Genomic DNA, 26,950 nt, shown 5'->3' on the forward strand with positions numbered 1-26,950 from the left:
CATGGTATCCAATACTGGAGTCACCACTAGCAGCACCATCAAGGTTTATATCTCCTAGAGACGCCACAGCCATCCCGAACCTTGCTTTATGATTCTCTCCGTCCAGAGTCTCGAATCTCCGGAAACGATGCTGAAAATAAAAATAATTTAAAGAAGCCAAGCAATCCTTTCTCAGATGTAAACTTCTAAGAATGTGAAAAACAGCTTTGTATTTGCGAAGATGTATATATTGTGAAGTTTATGCATTTAAATGAAGATTACTCAAGGAATTTCCGTTCTGGGAATCCTGAACCCTATTCCAGGCTGAATAATCAATTACTTTTAAGATTTTGTGGAAACTGGGCTTTTAATCTTGCCAGGCCGGGTTCAGGGGATAAATGAGAAAATCCTGAATCCAGAATTTTCTATGCATATTAGTTTGATCTTTGAACTTTTAGTTTTTGTATCGGATTCATGTTAAACTTGAAGCAGGTCATGCATCCTTTTTCATTCTAGAGTTTATTTTTTCTCATTCTAAATAAACGAAAAAAACTAATTTTAATTCAACATATTATTCAATCTGAAGTATTATCTTAATTCTTTCATTAAATCAATCTTAAAATAAATCGATGGTTTTAAAAAAATTGAATCTTTACAACCCTCCAAAACCTCTCCATAATCCAAACAAATTTGCTCAGTGAGCTTGTTAATTAATTCGGGTTTCTCTTAGCTCTCTGCAGATCTATCACTGACCTATGGATGAATGGGCGGACACCTGGGTTTAAAACTACATCTTTTATTCAGGAAATTACACATTCAAATTCTCCAGTTAAGGAACCTGCAAGTCTGCTTGAGATTATTTTATTGCCCAAAACAAGCTGAACCCTGATCATTATCTCAGAAGTTGAATGAGTTTACAGGACAGGGTTTAGATTTATTTACTCAGCTTTGAAATAAACCAATTATAGGGGAGCTGGACGGGGGTATAGGGGGGTCCCCCGGATCCGCGGGACGGGGGTGGAGGGGGCCCCCTCGGATCCGTCATCTCCTAGTTTTGAAAAAGTACATCCTCCCATGATTTTACTTTTCCAGAGTTGGAAACTTTTAAATTGTGGATATGGAGATCAATGCTTGATTTCTTGTTAATCTTTAGATTTTATAATCTTTATCCACTAAAGTACCTAGAATTCTACTCATCAGAGTGTACCAAAACAGAAGTTTCCACAGTGGATTTCCAGATTAAGGGATCGGGATTAAGGGTATCCAATTCTACAGTTTTCAACTCAGGTTAACTTAGGTTTAGATAGGCTAGTGACAGGATGTTGTTCTAATTTTCTGAAAAGGGGGTGGGGGTCCACGGTACACTAAATAATATAGTAAAAAAATCTAAAAATATACTTACATTTTTATCCTGATACACAACATAAACACGTCCTGTTTCAAACTTTCCCATGATAGAGTAATCCGTCCACATCGGAGAACCTAAAAATAAATTGAAGATGTTTTTTATTTTCTCCTTCAGATCACATGACGATGGAAAAACAAGATGGATAAAATAATCCTGAGTTAGGGTTTAAGTTTCAGGTGTAATTGACGGGGAACCTTGTTTATAGGCACTAGGTCGTGCATCCTTGTTTACAGTTCAAGACCCGAGACTGGGAACATATGGAAAGGGAGCATAGGTTTTAGAATGGAAAGTAGTTAGGTTACCTATGATAATATCATCAAGTCCATCCCCGTTAAGATCAGCGGTAGCTAGACAGTATCCGAAGTAAGCTCCGACCTGAGTCCCGGTCAGGTTGTTAAGGTTTGTCAGGTTGGAGTTGTACAGCACAACCTGATATATATTAGATTAGATCAAACTGAACCTGAACATGACACAATTATTTTAATATTAAAAAAACTTCTAAAGTTATCCAAACCCTAGCACGCAACATCTCCATGCTAGGGATACTTCTGTCTTAATAGGTTAGAGATAAGAAGTTCTTATAAAATCTCTGCAGACTTTTATGCATAAATATCTCCATATGGAGAAATGGCAGGGGGTTTTGTCAGCATGCTGAGAAATGAAGGAACTCCACCTTACATACTTCTCTCTACATATTCTCAACCTCTTAACTTTTCTTTTCCATATTCTCCTTCTTTTCTCTCAATTCTTAGTTTTCTCATCGTCATAATAGGTTAGAGATAAGAAGTTCTTATAAAATCTCTGCAGACTTTTATGCATAAATATCTCCATATGGAGAAATGACAGGGGGTTTTGTCAGCATGCTGAGAAATGAAGGAGGGGGGGGGGGGGGGGGCAGGGCGCCCTAAGGGGAAAAATATATATTTAAAAAATATATGAATATGAAGTTATATTCCTGAGAGAGTAGTTGAGGAGTTGAACGTGTCACATTAATAACTTTAAACATAACATTGAACAAACTTTCCGTGTGAGATGAACTAATAAAAAAGAAAGTTATGGTTAGATTACAACAACAAGTTTTACAGAAAATGAAAGCGGAGAAAGACATTTACAGGATTATCCACTGAAAACACGACCCGAAACTCTCAAAATATTTGTTTTTGGTGACTAGAGTTTTACGGCAGCTGATTGATTTTGTTTACATCAAGATTTCAGATCTTGACAAAACATTGGAATTGCGAGCAAATTGTTTCGTTTCTTTCTTACGTGTATTTCAATTTGTATCTTGAGTCAATGACTTTTTTCTAATCTCAGAATAATACGCATTTAAAAAAATCTTAATTCAATTTTATAATTTTAGTTAGCTGACGGAGCAGAAAATACAATCATTTTAAAATATAAAAGATTAAAATTAAAATCTGTAATAAAATTAACAATTAGTTAATAACGTAACCATCGTTTCCAAAGATTAAAATACGATTGATACTGGCAATTTTGCAATTAATTCTATGATTCCAGGGTTGGAAAAAGCTCCTACTGTGAGTAATAATAAAAGAAAAAAGTTCAACCTTTCCGGTGAGATTTGCTCCACGTGGCATTCCAACAGCAACATCCATCCCGTCTCCATCTCCGTTAAATTCTCCGGTTGTAACGGAGTATCCGAGATAGCTATCATCGTCCTGAGGATCTCCTTCCTCAGTCTTCCGTTGGTTCCGGAGCTGGCGTAAGTTCGTGGAGAAAACCTGACCTGGAGATAGATTTGATTAGAACCTAGATCAAGTTTTTTAGAAAAACAGATCTCAACCCCGATATTTTAGGCTAGCTCCGTTCTGCAGAATAATTTTACATTTATATTTATTGTAGAAGAAAGAAATCATGTTTTTTTTTCTTGAGATCTGAAATTAACATTTTCAGTCAACCTATCCCAGCATGCTGCTTCTCATACATTCACAAAGAGATGCGTGCTCAAGGTTCCGTAGTTCCACTGTCAGAATAACATGTATATGAGTTTACAAAGAAATTCGTAGATGCGGATAAAAGGGATTGAACCATAGAGAATAGAATATATAGAGAGGAATTAAAAAAGAGGGATTGTCTAAATTCCACTCTAAGATATATTCTATTTTCTTTGCTCAAAACTTATGATTTTTTCATAATATTGATCCTTGGCTTGAGTAAGAATGTGCACCTAGCAAAGATCAAAGATAGAGAAAAACTGAAAGTTCTCCACATCTTGGATTGAACCCAGATTGTTCAACGTGCATGCTTTGACCATTTCCCATTACTATTTACATTAATATATATATATATATTTGGGCAAATATTGGAAAAAAACACAAATTCTACTCTACTTTATTTACACTGTCTACAATACGATGCAGTCTTTACCATGCACTTTGATCTTTCATTTTTTATGTTTGGATTTCGTCTATATACATGTACATTGTAGATACACAGACAGTTGAAATTTTATTCATATATTGACCTTGCTTTCCTTAGTTTTTGAATTTTTCTATTCTCTGCTTTTTCTTACGACAGGTTTGTCCTCTAAATTCTGCTTCTCCTCCACTGTTACTTTTCCTATAACTTTAGTTTCTTATTCTTCTTTAACTCTTGTTTTCCGGTTTAACCTTCTCTTATTCCTAATTCTCCTGTTTATCCACTTTCTCTTTATCCTGCTACTCCTCTTTCTACCATTTCTTCTTTTCTTTCTCTCTAACTTCATCTCTTTGTCCACTTTCTCCTTTTTCTTATACCTTCTTATCGTCTTTCTCTTTCTTCTTCTACCTCTTTCTCTTTCTTCTACCTTCTTCTCCTTTTTTTGTTTTTCTCCTTCTTCTTTTACTTTTTTTTTCTCCACCTTACATACTTCTCTCTACATATTCTCAACCTCTTAACTTTTCTTTTCCATATTCTCCTTCTTTTCTCTCAATTCTTAGTTTTCTCTCATCCTTCCCTTCTCCTTTCCTTCTCATCCCGTTTTCCTCCCTCTCTTGTCTCAGTTTCCCCTGTAACCCTGACGGAAAATTCTCCCCTCGGTTCAATCCATCAATCATAAATCCACGCCTTTTTCTCATTATTCATATTCATCCTGGGTCTTTGATTATTCCTACACAATCCTTGTTTAACTAAAATTCTTGTTATTTTTACTCTTTCCCCTCTCACCCTCCCCTTTCTCTCCCTTCCTCCCCTTTCTCTCCCTCCCTCCCCCTACCCACGTCTCATACTTCTCACTTTCCCGTTTACTTTTATGCCTCGGCCCCACACAAGTATTACCCCTCTGTCAACCAACTTAAACTCATAAAATATTTTAAATTCTGACATAAATAGTTTTATGATTCCCTAATATATTTATTCAATTTCCTATTCTATTGCATTTTTATCTTATAGTATCCAAAATTGCTTTCCTAAAATTCTCAAATAATTTTTTTAACAAAATCATACTTTGTGCATTTATATTACTTCTACAATGCACAATTAACATACTTTGTGCATTTATATTACTTCTACAATGCACAATTAACATACTTTGTGCATTTATATTATTTCTACAATGCACAATTAACATACTTTAGGCATTAAGTGATCTTAGTAAGAAATCAACATAATCATATATTTTCCTTCAAGTCCATTTAAGAAAAAAAAGAAAGAAAAACACACAATTAGACTACTCCAAAAATATGGTTATGTGAAACTAAGTTAAATATATAGAGAGGAAGGCGTGAGTATAAAATCATGTTTATCAGATTACCACCGTGTAAAGCTCAAATATCTAAAATTAAAAGTATTTGCATTAGCTCCAGCTTTTACTAAACATAAATCAATATATTTTTGCATTTTCAGTTTTAAAGCTGCCAACCGAAAACTTGCCACAAATTATAATTTTATAATCCCAATATCTTTGCAACTTGCTGACGTTGTAAACCTTTACTATTTCAAACATTGGATTATGTTAAATCAAATAGTTTGAAATATCAAAGGTCTAAATCATCAGGTTTAAAAGATCTAGGGTTTGTGGCGAGTGCTCAGATCTTTTCTGTTTTTATTATCAGGCTTTAATACTGAAACCAGTTCTCCAATTTATAAATAAAAATTGTTAATTACATCTATCTACTTGTTTTATGTACATATTTACAGTGCAGTGCATTGGGTTAATGGTTGCATGTTCTTCAAGGATTAACTCATTCTCTTTAGTTAACATTTAGTAAAATAAACTTAAATGAGAAGAATTGCTGATTTAGGAAAAATTTGACTTATTTGAAATGTTTAAATCTAAGAGATAATAAGGTTCTCAGAACTGTAAGAGAGAGAATAGGAAGGTTGGGTGCTGATAATACAGTTAGTCCGGTGTTCCAGTACTCATGACGTGTCAGGATACTTCACATAGAATCTACAGATCATCATTGGAATGTGGGATAGATAGATAAGAAAAGTTATAATTCAAATTGGATAGGACAGTTGGTAAGAATGAATTGCGTGTAGGGGCGAATTGTTCGAGTAGGGAAAAATTGAGTATGAACGAATTGTGAGAAAGGACGAATTATGAGAAAGGACGAATTGTGAGAAAGGACGAATTATGAGAAAGGACGAATTGTGAGAAAGGACGAATTATGAGAAAGGACGAATTGTGAGAAAGGACGAATTGTGAGTAAGAAAGAATTGTGAGTAAGAGTGAATTGTGAGCAAGGATGAATTGAAGTAAGTAAGAATTGTGAGTAAGAAAGAATTGTGAGCAAGAACGAACTGTGAGCAAGGTCGATTGTGAGTAAGGAAGAATTGTGAGCAAGGACGAATTGTGAGTATCCCATTAACCATGAGTATCTTTGTCTACCTGGAGACTGGTTAAAGATGGAAGAATTTCTACTCTGTGTATTTATAGAGTACACTTGCCCTAAAATTTAAAAATATTCTCAAGTAAGTTTTCTGTTCTGGTTTAAAGTGTTATTTTGCATTTTCATGCAGTAAATACAGTGCAGCGTTTCTTATATACTTAGCAATTAATTTACACGCATGAGTGTGTTCATAATATTGCAATTAATGCATCAAGTATGACGTAATATCCTAAAATAAAGATGACTTTTAAAACATATCCCTCTAATAGGTGAAGTTGTTTTAATGAGGGTTCTTTAACTTGGCTTGACTCCAAGGTATACAAGGTATACAGAGTATGCAGTAGTGTAGGAGGAGAAAGATTAACCCAGATTATTGATTCAGCTGGAGAATCAAACTAGGCATATTCAGAATCCTTCCTCATCTCTAGGATCATCATATATTTCAATAAAGCCGTCTTCAATTGCTTTAAGAAAGAAAGAAAAAGAAATTTGGTCGTACAGAGAGTAGCATTTTCAGAAATATCTGGGGTTTATTGTAAGTAATCTGTTTTGATCTAGTTTGACCTAAACACACATATTGAAAAGTGAGAACTAAAAAGAACGTGGATTCAGTAAAGTAAACAAGTAAAAAACTGATGAGCACAAAAACAGATGAGAACCGTCAGGAGAAATATCTGATACATCTGAAGTAAATCAAGGAAGCTTTGTAAAAAAAAACTGGAAAATGAAAACCCGTTTAGAATCAGTAAACCCAGCTACAGAACCAAACTGAGACCAAGAATATTTGAGTGAACCACATCGCATTCTTGAATTTAGTCAAACGAACCAGGAAACCCCACGGAAAACTACATAGAACCAGGAAACCCCACGGAAAACAACCTAGAACCAGAAAACCACATGGAAAACAACATAGAACCAGGAAACCAAATGGAAAACAACATAGAACCAGGAAACCACATGGAAAACAACATAGAACCAGGAAACCAACCGGAAAACAGCCTAGAACCAGGAAACCACACGGAAAACTACATAGAACCAGGAAACCACACGGAAAACAACCTAGAACCAGAAAACCACATGGAAAACAACCTAGAACCAGGAAACAACATGGAAGACAACATAGAACCAGGAAGCCACATGGAAAACAACATAGAACCCGGAAACCAACCGGAAAACAACCTAGAACCAGGAAACCACATGGAAAACAAACGAGAACCAGAAAAAAATACCACCTGAAACCAAAAAAAGCAACCCACCTATAACCGGGAAACCCCTAGCAAAAAAATACATTGATACAGGAAACCGACAGCTACAACCGGGAAACCCTGAGGAAACTCACGTTATAAAAGGAAGAACCAGGGGAACCAACATAACACCAGTATATCTAATGGAACCCCATCAAGAATAATTTCAAGGATGCCCCGGAACCCCTTTAAAACTGAGTTATCCCGCCAAGAATTGGAGAAAGTTCAAGGAAATCTAAAAACTCTTTTTAAACCCAACCTTTTATGTCGTGAAGAAGGGGTTAGGAGCAAAGATAAAGCTAATCAAAAATCTGGGAACGGAGTAGCTGACTAATCCAATTAAGGTTGGAGAAAATAACATCTTAAGTTGATAAGAGGATAAGAGGACCGAGTTTATATATATATATGTATGTTGTTGAGCTTGTATAGGAGATTGCAATCAGATATACTGAGCTAGAGACCAACATCTATCAGATATACTGAGCTAGAGACCTACATCTATCCCTTGAGTTCAGACCTAGACCTATATTCAACTGATGCAACTTGATCCAGTGAGTTTCTACTTGTGAACCTGACCTGGAAACCGTGACCAAGACCTATATCCATAGAATATCCAAAAAGTATCCAAGAAGTATCCAAGGAGTATCCAAGGAGTATCCAAAGAGTATCCGAGGAGTATCCGAGGAGTATCCGAGGAGTATCCAAGGAGTATCCAAGGAGTATCCAAGGAGTATACAAAGAGTATCCAAGGATTATCCAAGTAGTATCCAAGGAGTATACAAAGAGTATCCCAAGGAGTATCCAAGGAGTATACAAGGAGTATCCAAGGAGTATCCAAGGAGTATCCAAGGAGTATACAAAGAGTATCCAAGGAGTATTCTTACTTTCAAGTACCCCTTGCATCTTTACTTAAAACGATTGAATTTCAGACGTTTTAAGATAAATGAAGTTTTTTCGCTGGAATATTATATTTGTACCATGCCTGATAAATTTAATTCATTTGCAAACTATGCGGGGAGAAGGGTGAACAATTTTAAGACAGACATGACACCAAATAAGGCTGATTATTACATTAATCTCAAACATTTATAATAAATTCAAATATATTAAAATACATCCGGACACATGCACATTGTGATAGGATAGATATTTCGTTATATTAAAATTAAAAATTTACTAATTCAAACGTACTTGTACATGATTTTAATCTTTAGTTCTACTTGTAAATAATGACTGGATATAAGTGTTCTACAGGTAAAATATGACTAAAATTGTGTTTAGATAGATATGAAGAAGGAAGTATGTCTATATATATTATATATATCTACGTGAAAGTAATATAAGAAATGAAATGTATACTGCGCTAAGCTGAAACTGAACAGTAAAATCTAATATTCAGCCTGAACTACAGATATGTGGTCGGTATTTACAACCCAGCAGTTGTATTTACTACTGGAGTCAATACGTATTCTTACCTTGCCAGTACCAGGAGCCCACAGCACCAATATAAATCTGTTCTCCATTCTGCAACAGGAATACTTAAAATAGGATATACGTGAAGGATACAAGATACAATAGATATACAGGAAACCAGGATACAGTAGTATCAGTTGTATTGGACATCCAGGATTAAGATTTATGATACAGGAGTCTAGGTTGTATTGGATATCCAGGATTAAGATTTATGATACAGGAGTCTAGGTTGTATTGGATATCCAGGATTAAGATACTTGATACAAGAGTCTAGCTTGTATTGGATATCTAGGATTAAGATACTTGATACAAGAGTCTAGCTTGTATTGGATATCCAGGATTAAAGATACGGGATACAAGAGTCTAGCTTGAATTGGATATCTAGGATTAAGATTTATTATACAAGAGTCTAGGTTGTATTGGATATCCAGGATAAAGATGCAGGATACAAAAGTCTCACTTGTATTAGATATCCAGGATAAAGATACAGGATACAATAGTCTCACTGGTATTGGATATCCAGGATAAAGATACAGGATGCAATAGTCTCACTTGTATTGGATATCCAGGATAAAGTATCATGATACAAGAGTCCAGGTTGTATTAGATATCCTGGATGAAGATACACCTTACAGGAGTCTAGATTATATCTGGTATTAAGGATAAAGATACAAAAAATACAGGATAAAAAAGTCAAGGTTGCATTAGATATCCAAGGATTATATCCAGGATACATTTTATAAATGTATATATATGTATATATGTGATCAAAGTATTATACTGTACTGGAAGTCGTATCTCTAAATGGTTTGTATTGTCTGCTGACCTCGGTTCATTTGATTTATGTTAGGTAGGGTCAATCTTTAAACTTTAAACAAACACACACTAACCCAAACACACACAAACATCCCAGGGTAAAAACATACAACAAAAATAGCCCTAAGCCAGATTCTAGACTTGTTGTAAACACACTTTACCCCCGAGTTCATTCATTTACAAGCTGTCGAGTTCTCACTCTTAGACAATCCCAGATATCTAGGTTACCTTTGATACTGCAGCTCCAAGTCCTGCTTGACATGAACCCTGTCGATGATATCCCCATTTCCCTGAACAATCAAATTCATTCTACAACGTTGAATTAGGTGGGATTATGCAACCATAAATTCAGCCAAAATGTTGGTTTTCATTTTTCAAAAAAAATCTTGATTCAAAAACATTTGGGCTCAACTTTTGGAAATCATATTAAATATTAAATATTAAGGTTTATCTACAAATTTAAAACGTTGTTTAAATATTAATTTAAATTCGGGTTCAATCATTCTTAGTTCTGTTGTTTAGGGTTTGAATTAAACTAGTTATTAGTCTGGTATATTGATTTATTATAAGATTAGGATGCATTAAAGATGCAGGATCGGAGAACCTAGAAGTGTAGTTTAGGTAAAAAGTTCAACGCTAGTAAAGTTGTTCATACGACGCTGCGATAACTTTTTCCTTATATTCAAATTATTGACCAATATGTAATTTTAAAGAATTTTCAAATCAACTATATGAAATATCAACTTTAAATTGGATTAAAATATGTATAATGTATGCATAGATTAATATCAATACAGATATAACACTAGATGTCGTCTTTTCAAGATTTAAGGGTTTTTCGTTCACACTAACCCTGAGGCAGAATTACAAGACATACAGAGAGAGCATGCGCGCAACTCCCTTAAGCCTCTGTCTTCAGGGTTATTGTGAACGAAAAATCCCTAAATCTTGAAAAGACGACATGCATTGTTATATCTGTTTTGTTAAAAATCTTTGAATGTATGAATGAAAGATTGTACTACACTTCACGGTGTGATCTTATTCCCGCATTTATACGGTTTATTTAAAGGATTGGATGGGGAAGGAAAGTGCCAGGTTTAAGATGAAAGTATTAAATGGACTGCCGACGTATTTCATGATTTTAAAAGTTTTATTCGATTCACAACGGTAACTTTGTCGGAGACAAATATCCTTGATTTTTGGATCTGAAAACTGATAAATTTCATTTTCTCCATAAAAGTGACATGCAAATTTATACAGCAGAGACTAGAAAGAAAACTTGCAGAATTAATCTTTTTTGATGAAGAAAAATTACGAAGTTTTCCCCCATGTTACTCAGAAAATGCTTAAATATAATTTTGTGAAAAGAACATCTAATTTTTAAATGTAGGGTTACTTGAAAAATCGTCTAAAGTCCATTCACAAACAAACCTGGCATTTGTCCTTAAAGATAGAAATAAGATTGTAATATAAATATACTTTATTAAGTTTTTAAAAACATATAATAATGTATCTATTCTCACTGTCTTCTTCAGTGGTTTCAGAGCAATCTGTAAAATTATGAAAAAGGCTGAAAATGCTAAATATTTTAGAAAAATTTAATAATAACTTATTTTTTCAACATTTTCAGCCTTTTTTTAAAATAGTTGAACAAAAAATTCAGTTAAATAATAAAATTCGCTTTAAAAACATGAAAACATGCTTTTAAAGCGGTGTGGGATTGGTTTAGGATGAGCTAAATATTATTTTATGCAGGCCTTCGTCCTTGTGCTGGCCTTTCAAACTGGAAATAACAACAAGAATGACTGCAAGCAAATATCTTGAAAAATAGAAAGGAAAGATATTTACATTATGAAACACTGCATAAAGTTTAAATACAGTATCCAGGAGAACCCAGAGATAAGTAAGAACTCGTCCCAGCGGAGAAATAAAATAAAAACACAATTTTGCAAATATATCAGCGAATGATAAACTGAAAGGTCCCAACTTTTTCACCCCTCGACATTTTTTACCCCCCCCCCCTCCCTTAAAGTATTGAATACAATAGGTCGGGTAATATATTGTCAAGGGAAACTTTAATACTTTACAGTGTACACAATGCCTCTAAAACACCTATTGTTGAATGCGTAATAATCACAAACACTGAACACGATATTAAGCGTACAATGCGTAAAAACCAGTGTGACGAATTTAATCCTCTGTATTCTTAATTGTTTGGACATTCCTGATTTTCCAGACTTTTCCCATTCATTTCCCATTCATTTCTTCAGGTGCATTCATTCATTCATTCATTCATTCTTTCATTCTTTACAGATAGTTTTTCATACATTAAGATTCATTTCCGATGTCTATTTCCCTCCAAGATTTTAAACATTCCTAAAATCTTATAAATGTCCCATGTCCTATGTCCCAATCAAAGAGAATAGAATATGTATTAGAGGGGAATTTACTCGAAAAAAGTGTAAAACGGCCATTTTGTTGTACTGTTTCCATACTGCAGGTGTACTTCACATATTTGTGCTATATAACCTTTTTGGCCCTGGAACATCATTTTATAGAAAATCTAAAATTAATATTAAAAAAACCAAATTATGAAATAGCTGGTTTCATAATTGACCAATGATCCTTTCACATAGACTCTACTCTATGCCTTTCACTTTACAAACGATGATTTTCCGTTATAACTATAAATCAAATTCACCTAAATCATTTTTTAAAATTATATTTAACAGCTTTAAAAAAATCGAAATTGAAATGGAACGTCTAGGGTCATACTGTATTAATGTACTCTACTGCATATAATTTCTGAACATTTACATGATTTGCACACTTTGAACTCCCTTTCAGGCTGAAAGGGACTGACAAAATTCATACCGAGGGATTGTTTAAATTCCACTCTAATATATATTCTATTCTCTTTGGTCCCAATACATAGTTTTTAAGGTTTGTTGATTCCCATTTTAATGCTACATATAAAAGTTTACATAAACTTCCGATAATTAATCCACGTATATGTTTCAAATACAGGGTGTCCCACGAAACTTGACAGTAGAACGTTCTGTCATTTCCAAAGTGTGGTTTTCCTTTTTTTGTGCTGTCAATATTTCCGGAGATATTAAAAATTGCGTTTAGATTTCAATTTATTTAATAAAAACAAAATTGTTGAAATTATAACAAAATTCTTAATATATACCGGGTGTCCTACGAAACATGACAGTTGATAAATAGTTTTGAATGTCTTCTTCCACATACTGTATTAGATATTTAGGACTTTTTGCAGTTTATTTCTTTTAAAAAATGTTTAACTCATATATTTACTGTGAAATCAATTTTACTATAATATAACTATCATATAATAAATGTTATTAGTCTCTTTAGTATCAAACAACTTATCAAATTATGGAAGAAGACATTTTAAACTATTCACTAACTGTCATGTTTCGTGGGACACCCTGTATCACCGGTAATATTGAAAGTACAACAAAGGCAGACTACATTTTGGACCAGGGGGTATTTTGTGAATATTGACTCTAGAATTATACTTACAAAATTAGGGTTACGAATTAATGCAGCAAATTATTTCAAATATCAAAGACGACCTTCAAGTACTCTTGCTATTGTTATGTTTCGTGGGACACCCTGTAAGTATGTCTCTCAAATTATTAAAAAATAATCAAATGTTTCCCAAAACGCCTGGAAATCTTTGAATTTGAGTTGTCTCCAGTAGCAAGAAAAATTAGAAGCACTGAGGCATGGATTAATTTTCCTTCGAGGACAATGGTGAAGATTAAACTAAATACCTAAAACTCATTAATATTTAGAAACTTTTCTCTGAACTATAATTGTTGAGAAAATACTTTGATTAAAAGGTTAAATTCATTTTCTCGCATATTAAGGGTTATGATGGGTCATCCCAAAAAAAACAACAAAACTGAAAAAAGTATATTTGATTAATTGCGTTTGTTGTGTTTTGTTGGGATAGGTTGGATAGAAGGGATAGAGCAGGCATCCCCTAGAATAATCAAGCCTAAGACCAAACACCCAAATCTTGCTGGGGTTCTTTAGCTCCAATCCGTCCCACTTACTTGTCCGGCATGGGGAGTGTTCGAGAAATTCCCCTAAATTGTTTTTCGCCGTGTAACATGTACCAATAGGTTCTCTTCTGTTATAGTTCCTGGATAGCCAGACATAGCGCGGTGCACAGGCCTAGTACGGAATAACGTTAGACAATACCCATCTCTAATCACCTGTCTCCACGCAGGGTCGAAACTGTTGAAACTGGGTAAAATTATTCCTGGCGACGAAGCAGGCCCCGACCGGGTCCAGTCGATACATAAATACGTAATAAATATATCTGTGGGCGCAGGCCTGAAAATATAGATATTAGTTTCGAGGATTTTCCGGTATCACTTCATACCAGGGGGTTTAATCTTTCAAAATAATAAAATGTGTTCCCCAAACCTGCTCGCTAGAAAAAGCAGATTTTAATGTTTGAATATATTTCGTTTTGACAGAAACTGTTTTAGCTGTCAACACGAAGTTATGCTGGGCGATAACTGATGATTGTCTGCAGTAATTTTTCTTTAATTTTTTTAGAATAATTAAAAACTCAGGGGTGAATTATAAACAGAGGAAGATTCAGCCTTTACTACACTGCCGGCATGTAGAATGAAATTGGATTAAGCAAAAAAGTAATGATAAGCATAATTAAGTCATTTATATAATCATCGTTTATATTTCAATAATCTGGTAGAACATGAAACCAGGGAAACAAAAACTTGTAAAAAGTTAGGACGCGTGCTATTCAACCCTCGGCCTCAGGCAGGATATAAGAAGAGGTTACATGGTCCATCAATGGCTCAAGGCGTAAAGATATAATTTAAGATTAAAGGGATTGTAAGTGTAGTTTCAAGTGACCCTCCGTGAAAAGATGGCAATGCCCGATTCACAACGGTACTCTTAATATCTTTGTCTGAACAATTACAAATTAGGTAAAAATGTTCATAATTTTGAAAACGGATTATTTTCCCACACGCATTTCTACCGTAGTATCTTCCATTGTATTGATCAGATAAAGGTTTGAAGGGTACCGTTGTGAATCGGACTTTACCATCTTTGCATGGAGGATCACCTGAAATTACGCTTACAGTCCCTTTAAAATGTATGGATATATGGATAATGATGCACACAAGCTTTTATAAGCATTCAAACTAGGCAACATGGATAATATAATCATGATAATAATAAATATTTTTAAATCAAACTTTACAGGATATCCCCCCCCCTCCCTCCACCTTCCCATTTAATGTTTACTGCTTCAATTTAAACCCGTGCTTAGTTAAGTTTATGATGTTTAAACTGCTAGATCGGCCTGGACAGCCTAGAGGTAGATTGACCTTGTTTTATTCCATTAATTTACAAGAATTAGAATCAATGCCTCAGGTTGTAAAAAGGTGGGACAAATATTCACTGATGTTTTTTTAATGAAATCCCCAGTAACGTTATATTAAGTATTTTATTTGGTACGCCTTGTACTTTATATTTAAATACACCGCTGTGTCACGTAAAGTGTAATGTACAATCTCCCCTTATAGTGTCACATGAAGCCCTGTCACGTGATATGCAATGTACTGTATACCCAACCACCTTGTCACGTGACACGCAATGTACTAGTTCCAGACAAAAGATGAAAAAATAGAATTTTGCACGACTTAACGTACTGATATAACGTTCATCAATGTGTGTAATACACTTTACATTACGTGAGCAGGAACCATCTCGGTCTCCAGGATGGGTTGGATACGGGATAGATTACTCACCAATACTGTACCATCTGCTCCGGAGCTTTGAACAACAGCTCCAAACCATTGACCGCTCTTAATATCATACTGTTTACCCTGAGGAGTTGATGTATCTCCTAAACAAAATTGTTTTAAAAAATGTTGAAAATTTATGGTATTAAAAAATCAACAAATTAAAAAAAAATTCGCAAATTTTACCTGATTTGTCGAAAGGAATGATTTGACAACCTCCGGAAGATAGAGCTGGACATTTATAAACAGCTCCACCCTTGCTTACACCAGGCTGTCCTGACTCTGCTCTAGGTGCTCCAACAAGTACCCTAAACAGTTCATATATTAATCCCAACCTTCAATGTTTGGAGCTTAATAGAAATCAGTTTATTACAGTACACATTTGCTTTGTACGGTTCCGTCCGACTGCAGAAAACTGAAAAGGTACACATTGTTGTACAGTTCTATCTGAAGTACATGGCAACCCACAAATGATAAGACTTCAAAGACGACTGTACGGGATTTATTATTCTTATTCAAGGCAAAAAGCCAAATTTAATCTTAAAATCTTTATTTTTAATGAGTTTTAGGTCGTCATTAAATTTTCATCCTTTGTGGGTAACCCTAAGGATAAACGGCATGTTACACATTGTAGTTGTACAATTAAGTCTAACTCAGATAAACGGCATGGTACACGTTGTAGTTGTACAATTCCGTCTAACTCATATAAACGGCATGGTGCACATTGTAGTTGTACAATTCCGTCTAACTCATATAAACGGCATGGTACACGTTGTAGTTGTACAATTCCGTCTAACTCATATAAACGGCATGGTGCACATTGTAGTTGTACAATTCCGTCTAACTCATATAAACGGCATGGTATACATTGCAGTTGTACAGTTCCTTCTAACTCAGATAAACGGCATGGTACACAGTTGTACAATTCCGTCTAACTCATATAAACGGCATGGTATACATTGCAGTTGTACAGTTCCTTCTAACTCAGATAAACGGCATGGTACACATTGCAGTTGTACAGTTCCTTCTAACTCAGATAAACGGCATGGTACACATTGCAGTTGTACAGTTCCTTCTAGCTCAGATAAACGGCAAGAAACATATTTCTGAGTAAAAAGTACTTGTGGTGCTTAATTAAGGGAGGAACTGCAAGCATTATTCTTATTTATATTATAATTATCGACACTGAATCCAATTTAAGCAAAACAGTACATAAGCCCCGCCCCAACCATCCCACCATTAAATGCAACAAAATAAGCTCAATTTTTTATTTCTTAGTAAAATAATTCATCGTGTCATGTCTATATGTAAGCTCAATATTTTTCAGTTCAGCAAAAATAAGGCTAAAAATAAAAAAAAAATATTGGAAGGCTTATTAGAAATGTAAGCTTTTACTTTAAAATTATTCAAAATTCATAGACAAGATCTACGTGAGTTGGATAATTCATAGACAAGATCTACATGAGTTGGATAATTCATAGACAAGATCTACGTGAGTTGGATAATTCATAGACAAGATCTACGTGAGTTGGATAATTCATAGACAAGATCTACGTGAGTTGGATACTTTTTTATTGTTTCGTAGATTAATCTTGAAACACCATGTACGGGTAAGGAATTGACTGAATCAGGAATTTAAGGTTGCAGTTTGATCAAATAAACGCGAAAAACCTAACTTCCTTGTTAAAATATATATACAACATATATAAATACAAATGTATATATTATATATATATATTATTTATTCTCGTATATATTACATATTTGTTATATAGATATATTATAGTTTTCTGTGCAATGATTTAATATTCAAGGTTTATTAAAACCCATTATATCTAACTATGGCATGATGAACAGGGCTGTTGGATATTTATGGAGGTGTGCAATTATTTTCAGCACTACTCATTGCAAATACTATGCAAAATATATATCAGTAGGATATGAGTAATAAAATACATTTTATATTTTGCTAACAACTTGTTTTATTGTAGTTAAACTCACCAGTATAAATGTAAAATCATAAGTTTTTGTATTTTTTATTTTATGGCTATTGGATGAAGGTTGGGCGGATATAATCTAGCAACTACAGTAATAACCAGAAAACTCTAAAATAGGAAGACGACTTTCAAAAAAAGTTATAACTTTAAAAATCCTATGAGCATGAGACACAGTTACTGTGCAGTGTAAACAGACCCATTTAATTAAATTAGTGATTCAATACATGTCCAGTTTTTTGCTTTGCTTTTCTAACAAATACACTTAAGTATTGCTATCATGTCGTCTTCCTCTTCCATTGTTTTCTGGTTATCACTGTATACATTGTAAACCAACTTTTATTCTAATAAAACAAAACAGTGGTTTACATAAAGGTTAAAACTTGACGAGTTTCCATGTACTAGAAAGATATGGATAAAACCAATATCCTGGAATGAAACCAGGCTTATATAGTTCCGTACTAGGAGATCTCCACCCTTAGTTAAACCTGAATGATCCGCCCTTTCTCAAACATTAAAAATGTGCATATGTATGTATCTATAACAATGTACATATTTTTTAAGTACAGTACATATCTTTCAATACTTACATTACAAATGTTGTACAAGGTACTTATAGAAAATATGTTATGAATTAAATAGTATATGGGATCACATATGTTGGGCCTTTATTTAAAACCTACTTTTTCTTATGCCACAAATGTTAATAATATTTTTTTGGGGAAAGATTTAACATCTAGAAGATTTAGAATATTTTCACTTATTGTGAATACATATGAAAAATACAATAGTTCCGTAAAAATCCATTAAGAACGTAGGAATTGGGGGTTTGAAAGGAGTCTTTTTCTATAATCCTCCTAGAGAGATATTTAAACATTATACGTCCCGCAGTTTTTACAAAAACAGGGAGGGGGGTATAATCCTAGTAGTTTATTCATCATAATACTTTTGTCGGTAGATTATTAAATCTTTATAGATTTACGCGTATTTAACCAAATCTTTTTACTCCTCCTCAATCTTCATACATAATCCTTTCTTCTTCTTGTTCTTCTCCTAGTATCCCTTGTAACCCCCCTCCTCCCTTCCTTCTACTTGTCTTTTATCATATATATATACTTTGCGTGTCCGTTTGGGTGTTTGTATGTCCGTTTGTATCCAGTAAACGTAAAAATGGCTGAGCCTATCGGGCCTAAATTTTGTGTGGGACCACACATGACCTCAGGAAAGGATTATAGATGCTTAAAATTACAAAAAATGTGTCCAAAAGTTCTTGATTTTTGTAAAATTTTGAAAATCCGTGAACAAATATTGTCAAATCCGCGAACTTTTTTTATTGTTTTTATATTTTACAAAGAGAGTATGCTTACAGAGAGACCCACGACCCACAACTAAAAGTTACAATTGAAGATGGGACACATCTTTTCCATCCTTTTCATCCTTTCCATCCTTTTCATCCTTTACATCATTTCTATCCTTTTCATCCTCTCCATCCTTTCTATCCTTTCCATTCTTTCCATTATGTTCCTTGTGTTTTCCCATCTTTCCCATTTGTGGCTTCTTTTTGGTTTGTTGGTTTATCCTTCCCCATTCATTCTTTTCCAAATATCATTTAACCTTAACCTTTACTAATATCCCACCATGCTATTTTAAAGAAACATGTACTGCATGAAGCCACTGTACTGCTTCTATAAATGAACACTATTAAACACACTGTACTACAAAAAAGTGTACCGTGTATAAATTGTACTGTATAGAACCACTGTACTGCTTCTAAAAATGTACTACATAGAAAATCATTAATAAAGACATAATTGGATTGTAATAAAGAGGGGGTGCTTGGAAGGAGAATAGAAGAGATGGGGAGAAGGAAGGAGAAGGGGAGGGTTTTTGTGGGAAATAAGAAGATGGGGTAGCAATTGAAAATACATCAAATTTGTATTTCAAACCAAAAAAGTTTCTTCTTGTTTATGATAAAGGCCATTACATCTTAAAGTGGCAAGTTTTTATTTACATCTTTTCAGGCGTTAAGAACCCCTATTTGAGGAGTGTGTATAATAGGTTTAAAAAGGTGAAGATGAGTAGGGTTATCTTTACTCTTTCTCTAAACATGATTAGACACATTTTATACATTTTCTGTTCAAGGATCAAAACAGAAAATAACATGACAATAAAACTTGTTTCATTCATATAATAAATATCAGTTCTGATTTGGCTCTTAGACAATCAATCGTAAATGGCAATATTTTATAAAAATCCTCGCCAAATCATGTCGGACTGTTTTTACATTTGTTTACTCCTGGGTTTGGGTTCAGTACAGTTTAAGGAAAGCTGTTGCGTGTGCTTGGTAAATACGTGTGTATACAAGAAAACATTTATTAATGGTTGGTTTAGATCAATCAGTATAAGTTGTCATAGATAATTATTTCTAATGTTTACAAACAAATATTATTATATTAGTCTTGGATAATGAATTATCTGTGAACATTATTTATTATTATTATTATCAATATTATTATTATCATTATTATCATTATCATTCTAATACTATTATTATCATTTTTAATATTATTATTATTACTATAAATTTTAAATTGTATCTATACAATTAGTCCAGTGTAGTATTTAATTTAATCTAATGTAAAGGGACCATGTAAGCGTAATTTTAAGTGACCATCTGATAACTTCTCTATGCTTAATTCTTAATAGTGCAAATGAAAATAAATAGTTTATAAGGAACCAAAAACATGAATATCAGATTCCACCTTGATCAGACAAAGCTTTTATGGGTACCGTTAAAAATCGGACATTGCCATCTTTGCATGGAGGGTCATTTTCAATTACACTGACAGTCCCTTTAAAGACTAAATATATAACAAGGTTTTGGGTTTGTTTAAGAACGGAAGTATAAAATTTCCGAAGAAAGTAAAGTACACATTGCGGTAAATCAATAGTTTTTAATTGTTAAGATGAATTACTAAGTGGGATAAATAATACATATCAATATCATAACTATTCTAATTCTCAATAGAACCTAAACAATTGAAGCGTCATGATAGAGAAATTAGAGAAAAAACTATTTGAATGATGAGGAAGGGTAGAAACTTCTAAAGGAAAATCTTCCTCACTAATCTTCAGTTTCTTTATGTTTTAAAACATTCATTCATTTCCTTGCATTCCTTAACTTTAAATCCCTCTCTTAAGTTTTTACCAAGCATATCCCCCTTCCCTTTTGCCCCCTCCCCATTTCCCCTTTCTCCCAACCCCCTCTCTATCCTTCTCGATCTTACTCAATCCAAAAATATTAACTCTCTTTGTTAATTAATTCGTAAAAGTTGCTGGTTTTTTTCATAGATGTTGACATATCAAAATACAGGATTGATAAGGCTAAATTTACACAATCTTGTTAATATGCAAGATGATTATGTAATTACGATGAGGGCCGAGATCCGTGGTTAGCAGAGGATAAGAGGCCAAACCCTTACAAAACCTTAAATTGTCTAATCCCTATATGTTTGCAACCTGATGATAGAATACGTTGATATTTCAAATTTTAACTATCTGATCTGGCCGAATTCATGGTTTGAAATATCAAATTTTTTACAACACCAGGTTGCAAAGATATAACAGTTAGAAAATCAGAGTTTGTTGTGAGTTATTAGTTCCTTTATCATGAAATATGAAGTCGATATATTTACTCACCATGGAGTTCCTCCTTCTGAATGCTGAGCTACTGAGAATCCAAACATACATTCTTTATCACAGGATCCTGCAGGCCTATCCTGTATTACAAGGTTCCTTGTATCCAGGTTGAAGGGTTGGCAGGGGCCCAGGAGCCCGGAGGCCACCAGGAGGATGGAGATCAGTCTAGAAACCATCTCCTCCTTCCTCTACCATCGAGTTTATATACTTTTAGGCTAGGCACACAGATTTGAGTTAAGTGATGTAATGTATTAAGAGTATAATGATGGAATGAAAAAGATTGAGAGATATCCCAGATTTGATACAATTAAGAAAGTGATAAAAGGTACAATACCAGGAATTTGAAGTTTAAGATGGATAAATGGGATCCTGGAGACCTTGATAGAAGATTTGTTGGGCAAAAAAGAGAACATCTGTTGATAAACCACTGGCAAGAGAAGGATGAATTTGAAGTGGGAGTTATCAGTTCTGGAATTAAACACATGTTCTCTTCTATTTCATAGTTTGATTAAGTTTGAAAGCCCTGGAGGAAAATCATTAATAAAGACATAATTGGATTGTAAACAATAATTCGGAGTACTAGTGGACCTATTTAGGAGAGCTAAGAGAAAAAGAGGAAGTAGGAGAACTAGAAGAACTAGAGGAACTAAGCGAACTATCTAGGAGAACTAGAAGAACTAGGAGAACTAGGAGAACTAGGAGAACTAGGAGAACTAGGAGAACTATACGAACTAAGAGAACTAGGAGATCTTGGGGAACAAGGGGAACCAGGAGAACTAAGAGAACTAGGAGAACTAGGAGAACTAGGAGAACTATACGAACTATGAGAACTAGGAGATCTTGGGGAACAAGGGGAACCAGGAGAACTAAGAGAACTAGGAGAACTAAGAGAACTATGAGAACTAGGGGAACTAGGAGAACTAGGAGAACTAGGAGAACTATACGAACTAGGAGAACTAGGAGATCTTGGGGAACAAGGGGAACCAGGAGAACTAAGACAACTAGGAGAACTAAGAGAACTATGAGAACTAGGGGAACTAGGAGAAATAGATGAACTAGGAGAATTTAGAGAACTCAGAGAACTAAGAGAACTAGTAGAACTAGGAGAACTAGGTGAACTAGGAGAACTAAGAGAACTAGGAGAACAAGGAGAACTAGGAGAACTAGGATAACTAAGAGAACTAGGAGAACTAGGAGAACAAGGAGAACTAGGAGAACTAGGAGGACTAGGAGAACTAGGAGAATTAGATGAACTAGGAGAACTAGGAGAATTAGATGAACTAGGAGAACTAGGAGAACTAGGAGAACTAAGAAAACTAGGAGAACTAGGAGAACTAAGAGAACTAGGGGAACTAGGAGAACTAGGAGAACTAGGAGAACTAGGAGAACTAGGAGAACAAGGAGAACTAAGAGAACTAAGAGAGCTAGGAGAATCAAGAGCCCTGGAAAAAACTTTAGAAGAACTAGGAAAATTACTGCAGTTACTATAGTGGTACTGAAAGAAAGTATTTCCATTAGTATAAAATAAAAAATTAAATACTAGGGTTTAGTATAAATTAAAACAAGAAACTGAAGGGAAATATTTCATTTAGATAAAATTATCTTTTTAACTTTTAGTTTTATCTTTTGTCCCGGTTTTTGCTGTGCATGTACTTGATCCAGATCTGTATCCAAACCAAGAATAATTAGGGTGTATAATGTATATATACGGAACCGGTAGCCAAGTTTATTTATCTATTCAGGTTCTGTGTTAATTGGGTTCGATAATAATCTTCTAATCTTCTAATGACTCAGGTACATGGATACAAACAACCAAGTACTTGGATACTTACATGCAAGTGCATTGGTAACTACAAGCCAGTACATGGATACATACAAACCAGGTACTTGGATACATACAAGACAGTACATGGAAACATACAAGACAGTACATGGATACATACAAGACAGTACATGGATCCATACAAGACAGTACATGGATACATACAAGACAGTACATGGATACATACAAACCAGGTACTTGGATATATACAAGCCAGGTACTTGGATACATAGAATACAGTACATGGATACATACAAGACAGTACATGGATATATACATACAAACCAGGTACTTGGATATAAACAAGCCAGGTACTTGAATATATACAAGCCAGGTACTTGGATATATACAAGCCAGTACATGGATATATACAAGCCAGTTCTTGGATACAAGCCAGTACGAATTTGCAACCAATAAGGGTAAAGACCTTTTATATTTTAGACTTGTTTATTTAGCAAAGATCATGAGATATAAGAGGTCAACATCTGGTTGCAAAAATGTATAGTCTGATGCGAGTTCTTTATCTAAACGTTTTTTAAGATAAACACAGCCCTGTATATTGTAATGTACAATATGTATTGCGTGCAGTACACATCATTCAATATTAAGAAATTAAGATAAAAACTAAAATGTGAAAATTGTAGATTTAACTTTTTCTATGTTTACTTTAGAATAGAATAAATAGGAATAAGATTTGTTTATACTTTCAGCAGATCCATCCCTCACGTGTCTAAACTAAACAGACGAGGGGGGGGGGNTATAAATCTTTTTTTCTCTTTCTCCATCTTCACGTCCGCAGTTTTTTTTTTTTTCGCTGTCACTCATAGATTTAAAGTAAATAAAGTTTAACATTTTTTTTGTATTTGTTTGAAATTATTAAATTTATATATCTATAGAGAAATCTGAGTAAAACAACCTAATGTCCAGTCATGATTAATCACATTTAGTAAGTAAACAAAGAAGTTTGATAAATGAATTTGATCATTTAATCTCAAAATCAGATATTTATATCTCCATGATCCAAATATATTTTTATCTATTTACACAGCTAGTTAATCAACTTCTGATATCCGACTGACTTTAAAGTGTCGTAAGGCGATGGGCCTTCAGTTTTACCTTGCAAAGGCAATTTCAGTTTTTATAGCCCTGGATGTATATATTTCAAAAGGAATTGAGTCTTTGCAACAAACATCGATTTTCTAATCCTTATATATTTGCAACCCAATGTCGCAGACCTTAGATATTTCATACTATGAATTCTGTTAGATCAAATAATCTAAGTTTGAAATATTAAATGTTTACACCATCAGGTTATAAAGATATAGGGATTATACAATTTGAGTTTGTGGCAAAGACTCAATTCCTTTGTATCAATCGTTAGTTATTGTATTATTATTGTAAAACTAATCTAAAAAATAAAAGAGATATTAGTTCTATAAAATAGAATTAAATTTAACTCAAGAGAAACCTTCTACAAGTTTATACCTATCCAAATCTAAGACAAAAAATATGAGTACGCCCTATGTATCTACGTATGTATGTATCTATGTATCTATGTATCTGTGCACATATGGCTGAAAACGAGTGACACCTCCGCATAAATAATTTAGCAGACTCTAGATCTACTCTTGAAATAAAAAACCCCTGGAAAATACATCACACACCGAACTAGGTTCATTTTAATCAAAAACCCCCTGGAAAATACATCACACACCGAACTAGGTTCATTTTAATTAAAACCCCCTGGAAAATACATCACACACCGAACTAGGTTCATTTTAATTAAAATCCTGGAAAATACATCACACACCGAACTAGGTTCATTTTAATTAAAACCCCCTGGAAAATACATCACACACCGAACTAGGTTCATTTTAATTAAAATCCCCTGGAAAATACATCACACACCGAACTAGGTTCATTTTAATTAAAAACCCCTGGAAAATACATCACACACCGAACTAGGTTCATTTTAATTTTGTTTAAAAACTGTTTCCTCGGTAAAAAAAAACATTGATGTACCTTTCGATTTTGAGCAAAGAATGGTGACTTTAAATTAAATTAGGAAATGTTCAGGAATAAACTAATTTTTTGTCTTGATAGTTTGGAGTAATTCCCTCTTTAAAATATTTAAGTCCATGGCTACAAAAAATGTCAAAAGTACAAAATGTGTTTACACTATAAATTCGGTTCAGTCTTGAAAGTTGATGCACATTAGTCATTGTTATGTAGATATGAAATTATATGAAATGTTCAAATTATTATATACCTTACTGTATACATAAAAAAATATTAAAAAGAATTTAGAATGATGTAATTCTAACAATTATAGGTAAACTGTAAATATTATCTTCTATATATAATAAGACAAGACATTCGTATATATATATATATATAGAGAAGGATTTCAGAAGAAAGATTACAGGAGAAGGATTACAGGAGAAGGATTATAGGAGAAGGATTACAGGAGAAGGATTATACAGGGGAAGGATTACAGGAGAAAGATTTCAGGAGAAGGATTACAGGAGAAGGATTACAGGAGACGGATTTTAGAAGAAAGATTGCAGAAGGATTACAGGAGAAGGATTAAATGAGAAGGACAACAGAATGATTACAGGAGAAGGTTTACAGGAGAAGGATTGCAGAAGCATTTGTATGTGTAAAGAAAACTTTCTTGATTTTAACTAAACAATATATTTATATATACATATATATACGTGTATATATTATATATACAGATTAATATTAGGACATAGCTGAACGATAAGAAGACATATTTTCTGTGTGAAAAGGGGTGACAAGGTGACAGAGAAAGGAGGAACGGTTAAATAAATGAAGCATGAAGGTATTTAAAACTTGAAACTTTGGACAAATATTGTTGTTCTAATGAGAGTGATTTAATTAACTTAAGAATCAAATATAAAAATTATTATCTGGCAAGAAGATATAAATAGAGCTGATACTAGAACGAAGCGAATTCAATTTACAATTACAGAAAGTGTCGTTGTAATTTACAATTACAGGGAGTGTCGTTGTAATTTACAATTACAGGGACTGTCGTTGTATTTTACAATTAAAGGGACTGTCGTTGTAATTTACAATTACAGGGACTGTCGTTGTAATTTACAATTAATGGGACTGTCGTTGTATTTTACAATTACAGGGACTGTCGTTGTAATTTACAATTACAGGGACTGTCGTTGTAATTTACAATTACAGGGACTGCCGTTGTAATTCACAATTACAGGGACTGACGTTTTAATTTACAATTACATGGACTGTCGTTCTAATTTACAATTACAGGGACTGTCATTGTAATTTTATGTGACAGACCATTAAAAGAGGCATGTCTAAATCACAACGGTACCCTTTTATGAACATTTATCTGATCAATAATGTAAAAGATATCGTCTAGCATGAAAAATGTCTAATTCTAACAATAACTCATTTGTTTCGGAAGCAGAAATGCGCAAGACACTCAAAAATAAAACCACAACTGAAAATAATAAATTTTTAAAGAGAAGATGATGGATATCTCTTGTTTTCTTGATAAAGCTCTCGAGGGAAAAGTTGTGAATCAGACATGCTACTTATTAATACAGTCCCTTTCAGTCATGTTTATTCAAGATTATTGTATTAAGTAGATAGATGTTTAATATCTGTGAGTTTCTGTAATCTTGATTCAATTACACGGATACAGAGGATGGTGTTCAAAACTAGATAAATTCTTCAATAGTTTATCTTAATTAGATTTAGATTGTTAAATACCTTACTTTTACACAGATATTAAATTCTTTCTATGGTTGATTTATTTATTTATTTATTCATTTATTTATTTATTCATTCGTTTATTACCTGTCTTTGCTCTTC

General features: G+C 33.7%; 1 protein-coding gene across 1 annotated transcript in view; it reads right to left on the reverse strand.

Annotated features, from left to right (window-relative positions):
- Positions 1-26,950, reverse strand: part of LOC111702460 (integrin alpha-PS2) — a gene marked incomplete at its 3' end in the record, with an annotated part of 27,738 nt that continues 788 nt past the window's right edge. Inside the window, 11 exon segments of the mRNA XM_023474152.1 lie at positions 1-130; positions 1,382-1,461; positions 1,690-1,816; positions 2,956-3,134; positions 6,219-6,278; positions 8,939-8,987; positions 9,981-10,042; positions 13,838-13,958; positions 15,572-15,669; positions 15,752-15,873; positions 21,259-21,446. Of these exon segments, the coding sequence (XP_023329920.1) occupies positions 1-130; positions 1,382-1,461; positions 1,690-1,816; positions 2,956-3,134; positions 6,219-6,278; positions 8,939-8,987; positions 9,981-10,042; positions 13,838-13,958; positions 15,572-15,669; positions 15,752-15,873; positions 21,259-21,434 (1,204 nt within the window).

This window comes from Eurytemora carolleeae, unplaced genomic scaffold, assembly GCF_000591075.1.
Source record: "Eurytemora carolleeae unplaced genomic scaffold, Eaff_2.0 scaffold278, whole genome shotgun sequence".
In the NCBI taxonomy this organism is placed as follows: domain Eukaryota; kingdom Metazoa; phylum Arthropoda; class Copepoda; order Calanoida; family Temoridae; genus Eurytemora; species Eurytemora carolleeae.